The sequence below is a fragment of the Pygoscelis adeliae genome, unplaced genomic scaffold (genome assembly GCF_000699105.1).
Source record: "Pygoscelis adeliae isolate BGI_AS28 unplaced genomic scaffold, ASM69910v1 Scaffold270, whole genome shotgun sequence".
NCBI classification, from domain to species: domain Eukaryota; kingdom Metazoa; phylum Chordata; class Aves; order Sphenisciformes; family Spheniscidae; genus Pygoscelis; species Pygoscelis adeliae.
Window position 1 is genome coordinate 1,913,390 of NW_008823916.1, and position 14,195 is coordinate 1,927,584.

Sequence of the window (14,195 nt, forward strand, 5' to 3'; positions counted from 1 at the left end):
GGAAATCCCAAAGTGAAGACACCTGAGACCTGCACCCACCCTCAACCTCTTATGTGTCTTCTCACCAATGAGGCATTAGTTTTACTCTCAAAGGACTGCCATCACCTTCTGTCCTCCAGCAAAGCTCAGCACAGGCTGCGTGAATAACTCAACGTAAAGCTGGCATAAATCTCAACAGAAGAAATATCTTTTATCTTTAACCATTTACTCCCACTATAGGAATAATGGCAGTTCTTTTACATTTACATATAACTCTTGTTTGTTTGTTTGCTTTGATTTTTTTTTTTGTTTGTCTCTTTGTCTTGGCACCTGCATAGCAGAAAGCTTTACAGTTCATTACAGAAGTTTGCCCCTCTCTCCGCTCCTCCCTTTATTTACTCTGCTGCCCCTGAGGACTAGCAAGCAACACCCCCAAGGTCAAGAGAGAGTAAGGTGTTACCCTTTTATGACGGATTATAGAAATAACAAACATGCCTGACAGTTTTATACAGCTGCTAGAACGGGTTTAGTTTTCAACAAATGAAGAATTTCCTCTTTTTTTTCCTCTTTCGTATATTAATTACATTTTACAAATCTTGTTTTTCCCCCCTTTCTTTACTTTCCCCCCACTTTTCTTTCTTTCTTTTTACTTTTTTCTTTTTTTTTTCTCTTTTATTTTTTTACAGCAAAAGGATCAATCACCAACATGTCCACTGAAAAGTCCAGGTTAGCAGAGTTTGGCTGTCATCTGGTCCGACTGTTTGAGGATCTCAGTGTTGTACAGGTCTAGAGCATGGTTCACACGGATGATCTCGCTGTTGGTGAGTTTCAGGCGGTGCTTGAGCATACAAGAGAACAGATCCAGCTGGGGCTTCCCTGGGGCCACGGGAGGCGCCAGTCTATTGATTCGGTCCCGAATATCCAGCAGCAAGAGCATGACGGAGGAGGAAGAATAGAACTGCCCGCCTTGCGTGTATGACTGGTTGACCTGCTGCACAGCACTGCGCAGTAGGTCAGCATTAAAACGCAGGCTGTAGCCATACACCTGCACATCTGAGATCTTGATGTAGAACTGACGCTTGGTGGGGTCAGAAAGGTCCACAGGCCCTTGGCCAGTCTCATTACGCAGCAGGGAGGGCAGCCGAGTCCGGCTGCGTAGGTAGATGTGGACGGTCTCGAAAAAGGTTTTCCACCGGTTGCCCAGTAGCAGGGTCCAGTTGTAGCACTGGCTGTTTTGGAGGCGGATTTTCTCCCAGCGTGGGTAGCCGTACTCCCCAAAGGGCATGTTCCAGCCCTCAGAGTGACTCCCACTGAACGGGTTGACGTAGACAAAGAACATAGGGTCCAGGCTGCTGTTGCGCATCTGGCAGATTCGCATGGAGATCCCGATCACCATGTGGATGAAGTCCATCCGGTTCTTGTTGCTCTTCAAGGTGAGGGACATGCGTTTGCGCCACCTGGGGTCGAAGAAGGTGTCCAGGCGGATCTCATTGCTGATGAATGTGGTGTGCACATACAGGCGAGAGTCCATTTTCTGCAGCAGGTACTTCAGCTCTAGATCCTGGAAGTCCAAGTCCGTCTCAAAGCTGATGAACTGCTCGCTCCGCTCCGAGTCCACGTTCTGAGGCTCGCAGCGACCCCGGTAAAGCTTATAGCCCTTGTTGCATGAGCCACAGAGAGAGATGTTGGCAAGGCTGCACATGGCACAGCTGTTGTTGCCCCCGATGATGCAGGGGATGGGGCGCTGGCACAGGCTGGTGCCACCATGGCAAACGCAGCTTCGTTGGCTTTCCAGAAAGGTCCCCCAGAACCCATTCTCATTGCAGTAGAGCAGGGACTGGACCCGAGTAAGCCATTCCTGTATTGTCCTGCAGGTACAAAGAAGAAAGCATTAGCATTGTTAGAGCCTCACAGTCTTTGGTGTTGGCATCTTACTGGAGCCACAGTGTTTTCAGGGATATACCTGAGGCAGAGCTCTCAGAACATTGATGTCCTGCTTTGGCATCTGGGAGCTATTCCAGTCTATTTCAAGACTGAGTCTTTCATCTGTTATTTACTCTTTTGGTGGAGAACAAAAGCCCTCTAAGAAATAGCTAGAAGTTAGGATTGATCATCTGAAGCCTCTCTCTTCACACTGTTCTAGGAGCTGAGACTGGCACAGTCTCCTGCCAAGGGTCCTATCAGTGCCACAGTGACAATGTTCAACCATGGGAATGGAGCTGATAAAGCCATGCCAGAGACCAAGGAGCTATCGAACGTTGCAGGTCAGCATAACTTCTAGGCTAGCAGGAGAAAACTCCTCTCCACGTCATTGGTAATTCCCCCCACTCTCCAAAAACAGACCTGTAATGGGATGAGGCAAAGCCAGTAGTAACCTCTGCTTATGGTGCAGAGCTCAATAACAGCAGAAAAGAGGGTGGAAGTCAGGGTGCATAGGGACAAAGCTGCTAGAACAGCTTCTTCTTTAAAAAATCTGCTGCTAATTAACCTCCTCTTACAGCCTCTCCCCTTAACAAGCAGCTACACTTGCCCATTCCCAAGCCCCACCACTCCCATAATTGCTATATCAGCACCCTCACCTCCACGTCCTGCAGCCCTGGAATGACTCCTAATGAATGACACCGTAACCCACGTTTGTTTTTTGTATAACCCACTTGCAATGTTGCCTTGCTGCCCCCTCTCCCCCACCTCAGGAAATCTCAGTACAGCGACTCCTTTCTCAGCAGCCTTCAGCAGAATGCCTTGTTCAGCCGCCTGCTCCCTCCCCTCTGCCTTCCCCCCATCTAATGAATACTTCATTGTCTCCTCTGGGCAAAAAGTTCTTGGTAGCACTGCAGTGAGAGGACTGGCTAATGACAAATTAGGATTCAGTCCCTGTAGAACGGGAGGAGTGATTATGGACAGAGGCTCTCAGAGCTGGATTAGTGAAATTCATGGCACCTGCATCGCCTGACCTCCGAATAATCATTAAGCTGTAGGCTGTATCAAAGAAGGCATTAAATGATACAGCAGCAAAGAACAGCAAGATGATTAGGGGGAGAGAGCAAGTGGAGGGATGAGAGTATAAAACAGAGGAAAGCGCTGGAAGGAAAGAAATAATCAAGGAGCAGAAGCAGAAAGGGTAGGGGAAGAAAGAGGGGGAAAATGTGCAGGTAAAAGGAAAAACAAGAGAGAAATGCAGTGGGAAGGAGGAATAGGGATGGAGAAAGGTGAAAACCAAAGCAACAGCAACAACTGAAAGACAGAGGACAGGCAGGAACGAAAAGAAACAGGAAGAAACTGAGTGAAAGGAAAAAAAATGAGATAGAGTGAGGAAAAAGGAAGTGTATTAGCAGGAAAATTCTGAAGCCTTGGATGTGGGAAGACACAATTTTCACATTCCTCCTGTACTACAGGGCTGCCAGGGTCTCTTTCTCTTATTCACAGCTAACAGGAGCTCTCCTGCTAGTGGAAAAGACAAGGTTGGCTGGGGAGCTTGGGAGCAAGGCAGCGACCTCTATAAATACCTGCCATAGAGGGAGACAGTGGCAGCCCTGGTCCCTAGAAAAAGTGCACAAGGCTCCTCCTGGTTTCTAGGACAGCTCTGCTTCAAAGGGGAGGGGACAGCACAGCACAGTGACTGCAAAACACATTGCTGACAGCAACAAGCACTCTCAAAACCATCCCCTGGGAACTGAGTCTGCCTTCTGCTTATAGGTGAATTTTTGCTCACTTTTTCAGCAATACAAACATTTTTTACCCCATCTGAAGCCTTGCAGTTCCTGTTTGGAAAGCCAGCCAAACGCACTTGAATTTAGCAAGGCACCCAGACTCCAAGTTTCAATCTCCCTAAGGTGCTGTGAGCCCACCTTGATTCCTCCATGCACCTCCTTGAAAGCTTCTTACTTTGCTTCTAACCACTAATCTAAGCATGAAGCTGAGGGATGATGAGCAAGTGGAGGATGAACTAAAACCAAAGCAACCCTCCAATATACGCACACTGGCTGCCTGGGTTCACTGGGTTGGGGGAATCGCTTAAGCGAAGCACAAGGTTCCTGCATGCTGCCTCTTCCCATGATTGGGCTTAATGACAATGATGAAAATCAGAGGTTGCTTTGAAGGGAGTATCTCCTGCAGCCCCAACCTTTGTCTGTAGCTCCCTCTGTAATTTCACCAAGACGAGGACAGCGAGAAGCCCAGTAGCACAAAGAAAATAAGACCTGAGTCAGCAGGCTGCTTGGCAATTAGATGGTAAATGTCCAGCTCCACCAGATACCCTCTCAGCATCCCTACCCCTGTCCATGAGGTGAGGACAGTATTTCCCCGATTTCCACAGCTCTCTCCATGGTTACATTTGTTGCTTTTTGTGGTACTCGGCTTCCAAATGAGGTAGTAATGGTTGCTCATAGGACTAAAGGTGGTTTCTGAGGTGGGTTTGATGAGGTATTCAGCAATGTCAGAGGTGTGCCTGTGTGCACATACTGCCACCGCTTTCATACAGCTGCCAATAGCCTTGTACAGCTCCATATGCAAATGACAGCCAAAGACACGCTGAGCAACTACCATGCATAGATCTCAATTCCAGCTCTGTGCAAGTGAACTTGACTCTCCTGATTTCCTCATGCGCTCGCTCATGCACAGGATTCCCAGTGTATTTGTGCAGTGCTGGCTCGATGCTTTACACAGGTTTTACATGTTGATAATGCCATTGAGTTCATGGGACAAGGACTGCCAGGCTAAACAGCAGGGGACACGATAAAAATCAGTCAGATGACCACATTCTGTCTTAGGTGTGCTCTGTCTTAGAGGAAAAAAAAAATGTTATCCTTCCATCCTCCTCTTACACTAACAGTCAGCAGAACAAAACGAGAAAGGAGTCTCATCTGATATCTTGCAATCGAAACTAGTAATTTTCCTGTTCCCCAGCTCAAGTTTGTAGAGGAAGGATGGGAGGAGATCAGGAGAAAGAGGGTTGGTGGTTTTTTTTTGGGGGGGATGTATATGTCTTAGCATTCAGCAAAGACACAAGTAGGACAAAAAAACAAAAAAAAAGAAAAGGCGGCTACCCACCATCTGCTGATGGCAGCAATAAAGGACGTAATTAAATGAAAATGCAGAATCCAGGGCAGAGCTGGGCATTGGCTACAAACATGACAATGGGAAGTGTGATAGAGTGAGCGAGAGGAAAAGTGGTGTAAATTACCCCATTTTGTCTTGCAACTGGGACAGGATTAGAATATATGCAGGACCAGTCACAGCCCTTCAGCTGACTTCTTAAAACATACACTCGTGATGGCTCAGACTCATGTGAATATAACCAAGAGATGTCAGGGCACAAGGAAGCTGAAAAGAGCCACTGTTTAAAAGCTGAAAGCCAGTAGCAGAGTAGCCATTGGTTTTCATTTTAATTATTTTCTCTTCCAATAAGGAGTCATCAGTTTATCTTTCTCTCTCTTAATATCGTTGCAACAGTTATTTTGCTTAATGTTTGCTACCTCTGCCAGTTCAAAGTATAAAGTACTAAAGTATGTGAAATTAAAAAAGGAGAACTATGTCTTCAAAGGTCACTGTCAAGCAATATTACATTCAACTTTAATATCTTACATTACAAACTAAAATGGAAAAAAAAAAAGACATCCAGGCAAAGCTGTGAGTGAGAGTTATTTTGCAGTGTTTTCTTGCTGTTGCTCACTGGAGACATGCAGTCCCCTGGCAATGCTGGGAACTGGGAGCCAGGTAATCATGCAGAGATGTTTCATCATTTAAAACCTATCTCTTGTGACAAAAAAAATGTTTTGCAGGACAGTGTTTGGCTTTCAGATCAGAAGTGGAGGTCAGGTTATACAGAAAGGTGATGAATAATTTTCTTTCTCTTGACTTGTCATCTTTCAGGATTAATCAGGTCTGGGGAGGGGAAGAGGCTGATGGGTGTCCCTTGAGACAGAGATGCAACTTTGTTGTAGATGGTGTCTGAGCTGATTAGAAAACCAAACCATACCAAAACAAAAACTAAAACCAAACAAACTCAACAAAAAAACACCAAAAAAAAATCAATCAAAAACCCGATCCAGCAAGACAGATTTTTTTTTTTTTTTTAAATTGTGAGAAAAAACGTAGGGATTTAACAAGTTTTCCTTTGCAAACTCACCTTTCACTTTCCAACCAGCACTAGCTGCTGTGGAGGTACTTTGGGGCTTTCTATATGGAACAGTGAAGTAGAAAACACTATCTTTATTCTCAGCAGCTGTGAGATGTATTCTTAACTAATGACAATTTGGCTGGAGCCCAGAACATGTATCAATCCCCCCCTCCTTTGGATGTTATTTATATTTTACATCCAGAGTTTTAAAATGCAACTATAGGTATTCATTCAGTAGTGAACCTTTAACAACTGAGGAGTGGTTTCTTTTTTTAAACCAACAAACTTGCCTGCAAAGAAGTGTTTTTTAGCTATTGCAAAAGGTCATGAAGAATCAGCCTAATTGCCAAAATCCCTACTCTTTCTTTCTTTCGGAAACACCACCTCTTCCTTTCCCTGAGGACAATCAACAGCAATCCTATTTCTTTTTTACATTGCTTTTGATATATAAAGTAGGCTTACTATTATGTGTATTAAAGAGAGAGAAAGGCTTGCTCTTAATAGAACCTTTCCATCCTTTCAAAGCCACTGGCATGCTTGATAAGCATCTGTCGTTCTGTACAGTAACAATTAGAAAATTAGAGTATTTCCAAGCCCTGTGAAAAGAACGATGAAATGCATACCTTTTCTGCTACACATCTGTCTACCAAACCCCTCCCCTGCCTAGCTACAAATGCAGAATGACAAATAGAAAAGAAATGATAATATGCTTGGTGGTGTTGACTTAAACAAATCAAGCACATCAGTCAGTTAAAAACCTAGCTGCCATCATCCATGTTGTCCTCCTTCCCCCAGATTTTATAGTATTAGTTGGAGGCTCCCTTTCTGTGTGGCTGACTTTTTAAAATAGAAGAGAAATGCTAAAGACATATTTATCTGAATGCTTTGCAGCAAGATGGTTGGCTGGATATTTGCTTGCTGCTGCTTCACTTTGTTGTTGTTGTGGCACAACTCATAATAATGCCTGGACTTGCCTGTGACTCCTCCACCAGTTGGCTTGTTGAGAGCAACTCATCCAATTGGCAGGAATGGGCCAATTTTAGGAAGTTCTCCAGATTTTTTTTTTCATAATCTCTTAAACTTAATAGATATTTCTCCTTATCTCTAGTAAGTCCATCAAGTCTTTGTCCAGAAACATGAGATTTCTTGGTAATTAAAGAGTTTTTAAGCCCTAGAAGAGTTTCCTGACCTGCACAGTGATGAAATGAAAACTCGATGTGCTTAGTGGCCAGGGGGCTGGATGATAACAGGAGACAGCAGTCAATCAGTTTATTTTCTCTTGAGATTTAATATTTAGGTAACAAAGGAGGTGAAAAAACAGTTTCTCTACAAATATTAACTTGGCCTGACCCTTCCAAGAGAAGCATGGAAGAAAAGGCACTTGGACTAATTTTTTTCCTAGCTTTTCAGTGTTACTTCACTCCAGACAACATAGATAGAAACAGCAAGAAATGTTTATTAAAATCCATAGATGCAAGTCTCTAAAAATGATTGTAAGCTAACTTAAACTCAGCTATAGGTCAGGGCTGAAAGGAGCCAGCAGGAGGTGACTATTGGATATCAATAGCTGCTGTAGCTGTAATGGAAAATCTACTCTCTCCATCTGTAATAACATCGCTAGGCTTCTGGTCAGTGCAGGTTTGCAGGTTCACTCTGCATTTTGTAGAAGAAATGTAATCTATTCCAAGTGAGACTAAAGCTTCTCTTTCACTCTGGCTACATTTATTGAAGAGCACAGCTCAAAAATGGGCTGAAGCATCTTGTGCTCCATATGTCCACTTTAACAGCAAATGGAGGCCTAAAGCTTGGCTGTGGTACATGATGCAAGACTGCTTAAAAAGCAGCTTAGTCTGCTTGGTTGTCTGATGTCAGCCCTGTAATAGTCTTGCAGAACACTACAGAATAAGTGGGTGCCCCAGGTAGCTAAGACCACAGAGAAGAGATGTGAATATGCTTAGGTATGTGTAAGGCTACTTACACCTCCAGAAATTTCAACCCACTCCCAGACTTTACCATTTTCCCCCAAGCCTCCATGTTAGCATACCCTATATCCAAACACTTAGGCTGTTGGATTTAGGTCCAAGCCCAGGTTCAGCTCCATCAGTCACCCATCACATCACACCCATCCCCAATGAAGGATGAAGGTACCTTTCTCTAGGCAGCTGGTGGTTAGGATTGTGCCGACACCGGACACTGAGGCCAAAGAGTTTGCGGGCAGTGCGCTGGATCTTCTGGCGTTGGGCTTCCAGGGAGCTCTGCAGCAGCTTGTAGCGGTTCTGCAGATCCCAGTCATTCCCCCAGTGCTGGTGGATGCTCCCAATGGTCAGGAAGTGGTTGCTAGGTAGCCTTTTCATGAAGGATTTAAACTCATCTGGAACACACAAAAATGTGGAGAAGTACAGAGGTTTCTGAACCATAATAAAGTTACAAAGCTTTTCATTAGCACGATGGAGAAACAGCAATGATGTATGAGGCCCTCAGTGCTCTGCTAGAAGAAGGTGATGTCCATTAACTCACTGGCCTGTCATTCTGCCCCAGGAAGCTCACTAATTCCATGGCTGTTGCTGCTTCCATATGGGAAATGAAACCTGGAGAGTATTAGGGTGAAACAATAAGGTTAATATGTACAGGGTGGAGGAAAAAAGAGAGCAAATTCCCTGGAGCATGGGATTATAGTCTAGGGGTTATGAACAAAAAGCAGGGAGTTGTAATCATTGTCAGTTAAAGAGTTCTCATTTAAATTGTTTTTCAGCTGCTCCTAAAATTCCGTTTGTTGTTGAAGTCAAATCACTTTGGCTGTGTTAAAAAAAAAAAAAAAAAGAGAACCAAAAGCTTTAAAAAATCCCCAGAGGAAGGGTTTGGATTGTGTTAAAATGTCCTGCTTTCTGCTTTCTAATTTTTTAAAAAGAGCATCCTGATTCTTTTTTCTCATTTAACTTCATTTGAAGTTAAATGAGTTGCTTTATGTAACAATGAAAATAAAATAAAATAGTTTGCAGTGCTAAAGTCAGAACAAAATGTGTCAATTTTAGCCAAAGGAAAAAAAATCTAATTGATCCAAAAATATGTTGTTAAATGTTGCTTTGCGATTGCTTTATTTGCATTTGATTTTGTTTGATAATGAAAAAAACATTATGTAGGGTTTGAAGTTTTTTCATCACAAAACAGAAAATCTGATACTGTTCCTATTTACCACCCCTTTCTTCCTAACTGAGAGTTTGCTTAGACTCTGATTACCAGGCTGGGACATCCTCGTATGGAAAAAACAGATGGTTCCCTCTTTCTCAGTAGAAAATAACCTAGTTTTTGATACCAGAAAACTGTGTTTGACACACTGAGACCTTGAGAAACACAAGGCGTGAGCCAACAAAAACACCATAAAGTGCAATAAAGAACAAAGCTCTGCACCAGGGCAAAGCAACCCCACACATCATCACGTACTTGGAAACAACCAGTTGAGTAACAGCTGCTAGAAAGGTCCTGGGGGTTATGGCTGGCACCGTGCTGAAGGTGGGTCAACACTATGTTCTCACTGGAAATAACACAAACTGCATACTGGGCTAAATCCAGTAGGTTGGGAAAGTTAATTCTTCTTGGCACTACTGAGGCTGCACCTGCATTTCTCTGCCCAGCTTTAGGGACACCCAATTAAAGATGGGTGTTGAGAAACTGGGGAGGGCACAGCTGAGGGTTACCAAGATGATCAAGGGCCTGGAGCACAAGTCCTACAAGGTCAGGTGGAGGGAGCTGCACTTGTTTAATCTGGTGAAGAGGCGGCCAAGGGGCAATCTAATTACAGCCTACAACTGCTTAAAAGGTACTTACAAATATGAAGGAGAAAAACTCTTCTTATTAGAGACATGATATAACAAGGAGTAATAGACAGTTTGCATCTTGAGAAGGTCAAGTGATTTATTGAAAAACTTGTTCACTTGCAGGTAATGCAGCACTGAAACATGCTGCCCAAAGGTGTAGAAGAATCTCTCATTTTAGACTCTGCTAGACAAAAACATGGCTGACCTGATCTAGTGCTGGCGGTAGTCCTGCTTCTAGAGGGAGGCGGACTAGAGCCCTGCCATAAACCCCAGAAAGTATCCAACAAGAAATGCAGACATCTTGTCCTTTAAGTTATCTACATTTCTTTTTCCTTTCCTAATTCTTTTTTTTTTAAATTCCTTCATCCCATTTTCAGAAGGAAAAGAGGACAATAGCCAAAAAAAAGACAAAAAATGAAAGCTTGTAAAGGCTGATACCTTTTCAAAAAAAGAAATAATCCATAGAATTATTGGAGAAAATCAGACCAGATAATTTACAACCTATTCTACACAGCTTATATATATTTGCCTAACAGATTTCCTATTATTCAGGAACTTGCAGTTCATGCTTAACTGCCTAACAAAGAGTATCTATGCATTAGTCAGTACCGTCATTATATAGATGGTAAATGGATGTTCATGTCCTACTCGTCACATGCTGAAACTGAGCACCTAATAAAAATAATTATCATCATTGCACTATCAAGATCCACGGGACATCTGCTTGTCTCCTTTCTTCCCCAAAGATAACTGAGATATATTTTTTTTTTAATCATCTCTCAGGTTTTCACTCTATTTGTAATGCTGCTTTCAGTGCCCTTCTCCTCCCCAAAAATGATTCTCTCCTGTTCAGTGGTCCTCTGAAACTATCATCATGTATAATTGCTTCTGTTGACCATGCTGATTACTCCTGGTACCTTTCAGCAGTAAAAGCCTTGCATTTGCTTCCCGCCCCTTATAAATCAATTTCCTCAAAAGCCTGTTTGTGCAAAAGACCAAGCTCTTTTCCCTCTGATGATGAATGTGCTACATTTTTCATAGAGACGGGTAAGGGAGAAATTTCAGTGCAGTGTGCACATTTTGATACTGCAGTGCAACGTTGGGGGGAAAACAAATGAGCAAAATAAAAGCTGGATGGGGTTGTTTTTAAAAAAGGGGGGTGCAAAAAGAAAATACTTTCAGAAAATAATAGTTGCTTCATTACTTATTTATATTTATTTATAACTATCCCTGGAGGCCCCGGCCAAGACTATGGCTGCATTGTGCTAAGCCTTATACCTTTCCGGGAATAGTTCATTCTTCACCCTGAGAATTTCCAATTAACTAATAAGGCCATTTGCGTTTGTTTTTATTTTATTCATCTGCACAGAAAATGTTGATGATGGCTAGGACTACATCTCCCATAATGCAACATGGCCCTCTCTTTTTGCAGAGTCACCCAGTCCCTTGCAGGCAGTCCCCTGGCAATGACTCATCATCACAGGTGGTACAGGGCAGAGGGTCCAGCCTCTGAAGAAGAATGGTGGCATCGTAGTGAAATGGTCATGTCAAACATCTCTTTCAAAGATGAAACTCTCATTTTTCCAGTGCTTGTCTTTTCAGTTAAAAAAAATTTAAAAATCACATTTTCATCAGAAAGCAATCATACTGAAAAAACAAACAACAAACCACCACGACTTTTAATCAAAAGGCTGTTTTAAAATCCAGAATTGAAGTCCTGATGCAGAATTTTTTGGCCAGTCATACTAAAATGCCAAGAATAAGGCAGTATTATTTTTCTCAATTTACACATGAGCAATGAAGCACAGGACTACGAGAGAGCTCCCGAGCTGATTTAAAGCAGCATCAGTTCGCTGCAGCCTCCTTGACTTTGAAGATGCTATCCCACATCACACCAACTCTTGATTTGCCCCGCATGATTTTTTCAAATTGACGTAGGAATCTAACACAAATCAGAAACAGAATATAGATCTTTTAGGCTATCAGCAGCTTCCTGTGCAAATGGTACTTGCTTTCCAAGCACTTATGTGGCTTTCAGCCCACTTTACTGGAAAAGTCTTCAGATGTCATTAGAGATTTCTTTTCTGCTATTCATTATGAAGAAAATCCTCTAGTTATCGGGGATGTTTATTAAAACAAAGAAGCAAAATGCTAATATTATATTTTTTGTGATAGCAACTTTCATCTCAAAAGATAAGTTCACGCATGATGCAACAAAGTGATGAATGAGATGCAGCAGCTTTAAACATACAGATAATCACTCCATCTAGCCCTGAAAAGCCTCCAGTCCTGGGTGGAATATGGCTATAGCACTGTGGAGAATTGCACTGCAATGTGTCACTTTAACATGGCTAATGAAAAACACCTTCCCCTGTTGAAATCACAAGGGAAGGGAGACTGAATATAATTATCTACCACAGTCTTTGCTTAGATTAAGTGCAACAAGTACAGAATGTAGCAGTAAAACATTCACTGTGGTACTGTAATTATTCTCTCTCCATAGGGCTCTCACCTTCTAAGTGTCTGGGTGAGATCCCCTGGGAGTGTAAAGGGGTTTGAGAAGTGGTGGCCAACACGTGGCTCTTGAGCATCTTGTGTGAAGATCTTGTGCCAGAACTAGCAACTAGTAACACTTAACTAGTGGCAGAGCTGTGCTGGCAGGCACTGCCAGTAATCTTAATTTGTGTGGTACTGAGCTAGCAGAAGCTTCTGAAATCCACATTTCAGGTTTGCCCTGGTGTACCTACCCCATCCATGAATCTATAGAAACTCCCAGAAAGCCACTGACCTCTTCAGCTAATGACCTACTTCTGGAACTGCCCCGGCTTTGTGGCTCCCCACAGTATATGGGGTGCTCTTGTCAAGATGGTCATCAGCCTTGGGCCGTTAACTACTACTTTGACTCCGCTCAGCTGAGCACCAAGTTGACAGTGTGAGCTGGACATAAGAATCTGTGCAACAGCAGACACACCAGCAGGGTCCACATATTGAAGTATGAAGCAGTCCTCAACAGCCTGTTGAGGAAACATCATAGGTTGCTTCATTTCAACCATTAAAGGGATTAAGGTGACCTTCAACATGAAGAAAGAAATTGCTGCTGGGAAAACTTCTGAAGAGGAATTCTTCAATGCCTTGAATGGAGCTAGATGGTCCCTTCCTCACAGTCTTCTTTTCTAACATGGAGACCTGGACAGTTATGACAATAATCATTAAAGAAAATGTGTCGGAAAGTAACTGGCTAACACTAAGAGATGAGAAGCAACACAGGGATAAGAAGTTCTTGATTAAGTTCTGCTTAATGCCCGTGTGGCTGCAGGGTAGGCAGACCACTTGCTAAAGGAAAGGATGTAATTGCACTGATAACATTGCTCTCTTTTGTACCTCAAGCCCTTGAGACTGACGTTGCACACCTACCATGGGTGTTACCAGCATCAATGTGGAATAAACTCCTCTGACACCCACAGCGTCACACTGAGAGAAAGTGAAGGGAGAAGAGAAATGTTCACACCAGCAGGCGTCGGCACTGTAGGAGAGAGAAGTCATTTTCCCTTCTCCTCTCTATCTCAAATGAGGTGTCATCTGGCCTGTGCTCTCTCTCTGTGAATTGCCTTTCACCAAAGCAGAATAAATCATTCATGCAAACCTGAAAAGCAATTTCTGCATCATTCATATTGTGGAAGTTTCTCTGTAGAACTATTAAAGAGAGATTCTGAGCTGGTTTAGTACGAAAAATCAGATTTTTAATCAAACAAACTCTTCCATGGAAAATAACCCATTATATATAGAATTACATGTGGTGTGTATTTTTATCTGTATGTGTAAAGAGAAAAAAAGACACTCCCTCTAAGACTAAGATCACATTTTTGGGTTCAATATCCTCTATTTTTTATCCAAACTGGAATGTTATATTAAGGGAAGAAAGGATTCTTAACTAGTATAATCTGACAAGTTTTATTTGAAATAAATCAATCAGAAAATGTGTTTTGCTTTGTTACCTGAATTCTCCAGATCTTTATAGGCTTCTGTCCAGGTCTTGGCCATGTTTGCTAGTGTGTACTCCATGATCTGGATATCGGTGATGGGGCAGTTGCATTGCGGGAACTCCTCCGCACACTGGCAGCCACACTGGCTGTTCCGGCAGATGTACTCCCCCTCGCCATTGCACATGATGTAACTCAAGGCAGACTGGACAAACTTCTCTTGTAAATACTGAGGGAAGATGATCTGGAGACCTGGCAAAGAAAGAAGAGGCAAGGATGGGGGGGGGGGGGGGGATGAATCAC

At 42.9% G+C, this 14,195-nt stretch overlaps 1 protein-coding gene across 1 annotated transcript in view; it reads right to left on the reverse strand.

Moving 5' to 3' along the window:
- Window positions 1-674: 674 nt before the first annotated feature.
- The window catches only part of BRINP1 (bone morphogenetic protein/retinoic acid inducible neural-specific 1), an 88,165-nt gene continuing 74,644 nt past the window's right edge, over window positions 675-14,195 (reverse strand). Inside the window, exons 6-8 of the mRNA XM_009319327.1 lie at window positions 13,908-14,144; window positions 8,246-8,468; window positions 675-1,847 (exon numbers count right to left, since the gene is read on the reverse strand). Of these exons, the coding sequence (XP_009317602.1) occupies window positions 707-1,847; window positions 8,246-8,468; window positions 13,908-14,144 (1,601 nt within the window). The 3' untranslated portion in view covers window positions 675-706. The remainder of the gene's footprint in view (window positions 1,848-8,245; window positions 8,469-13,907; window positions 14,145-14,195) is intronic.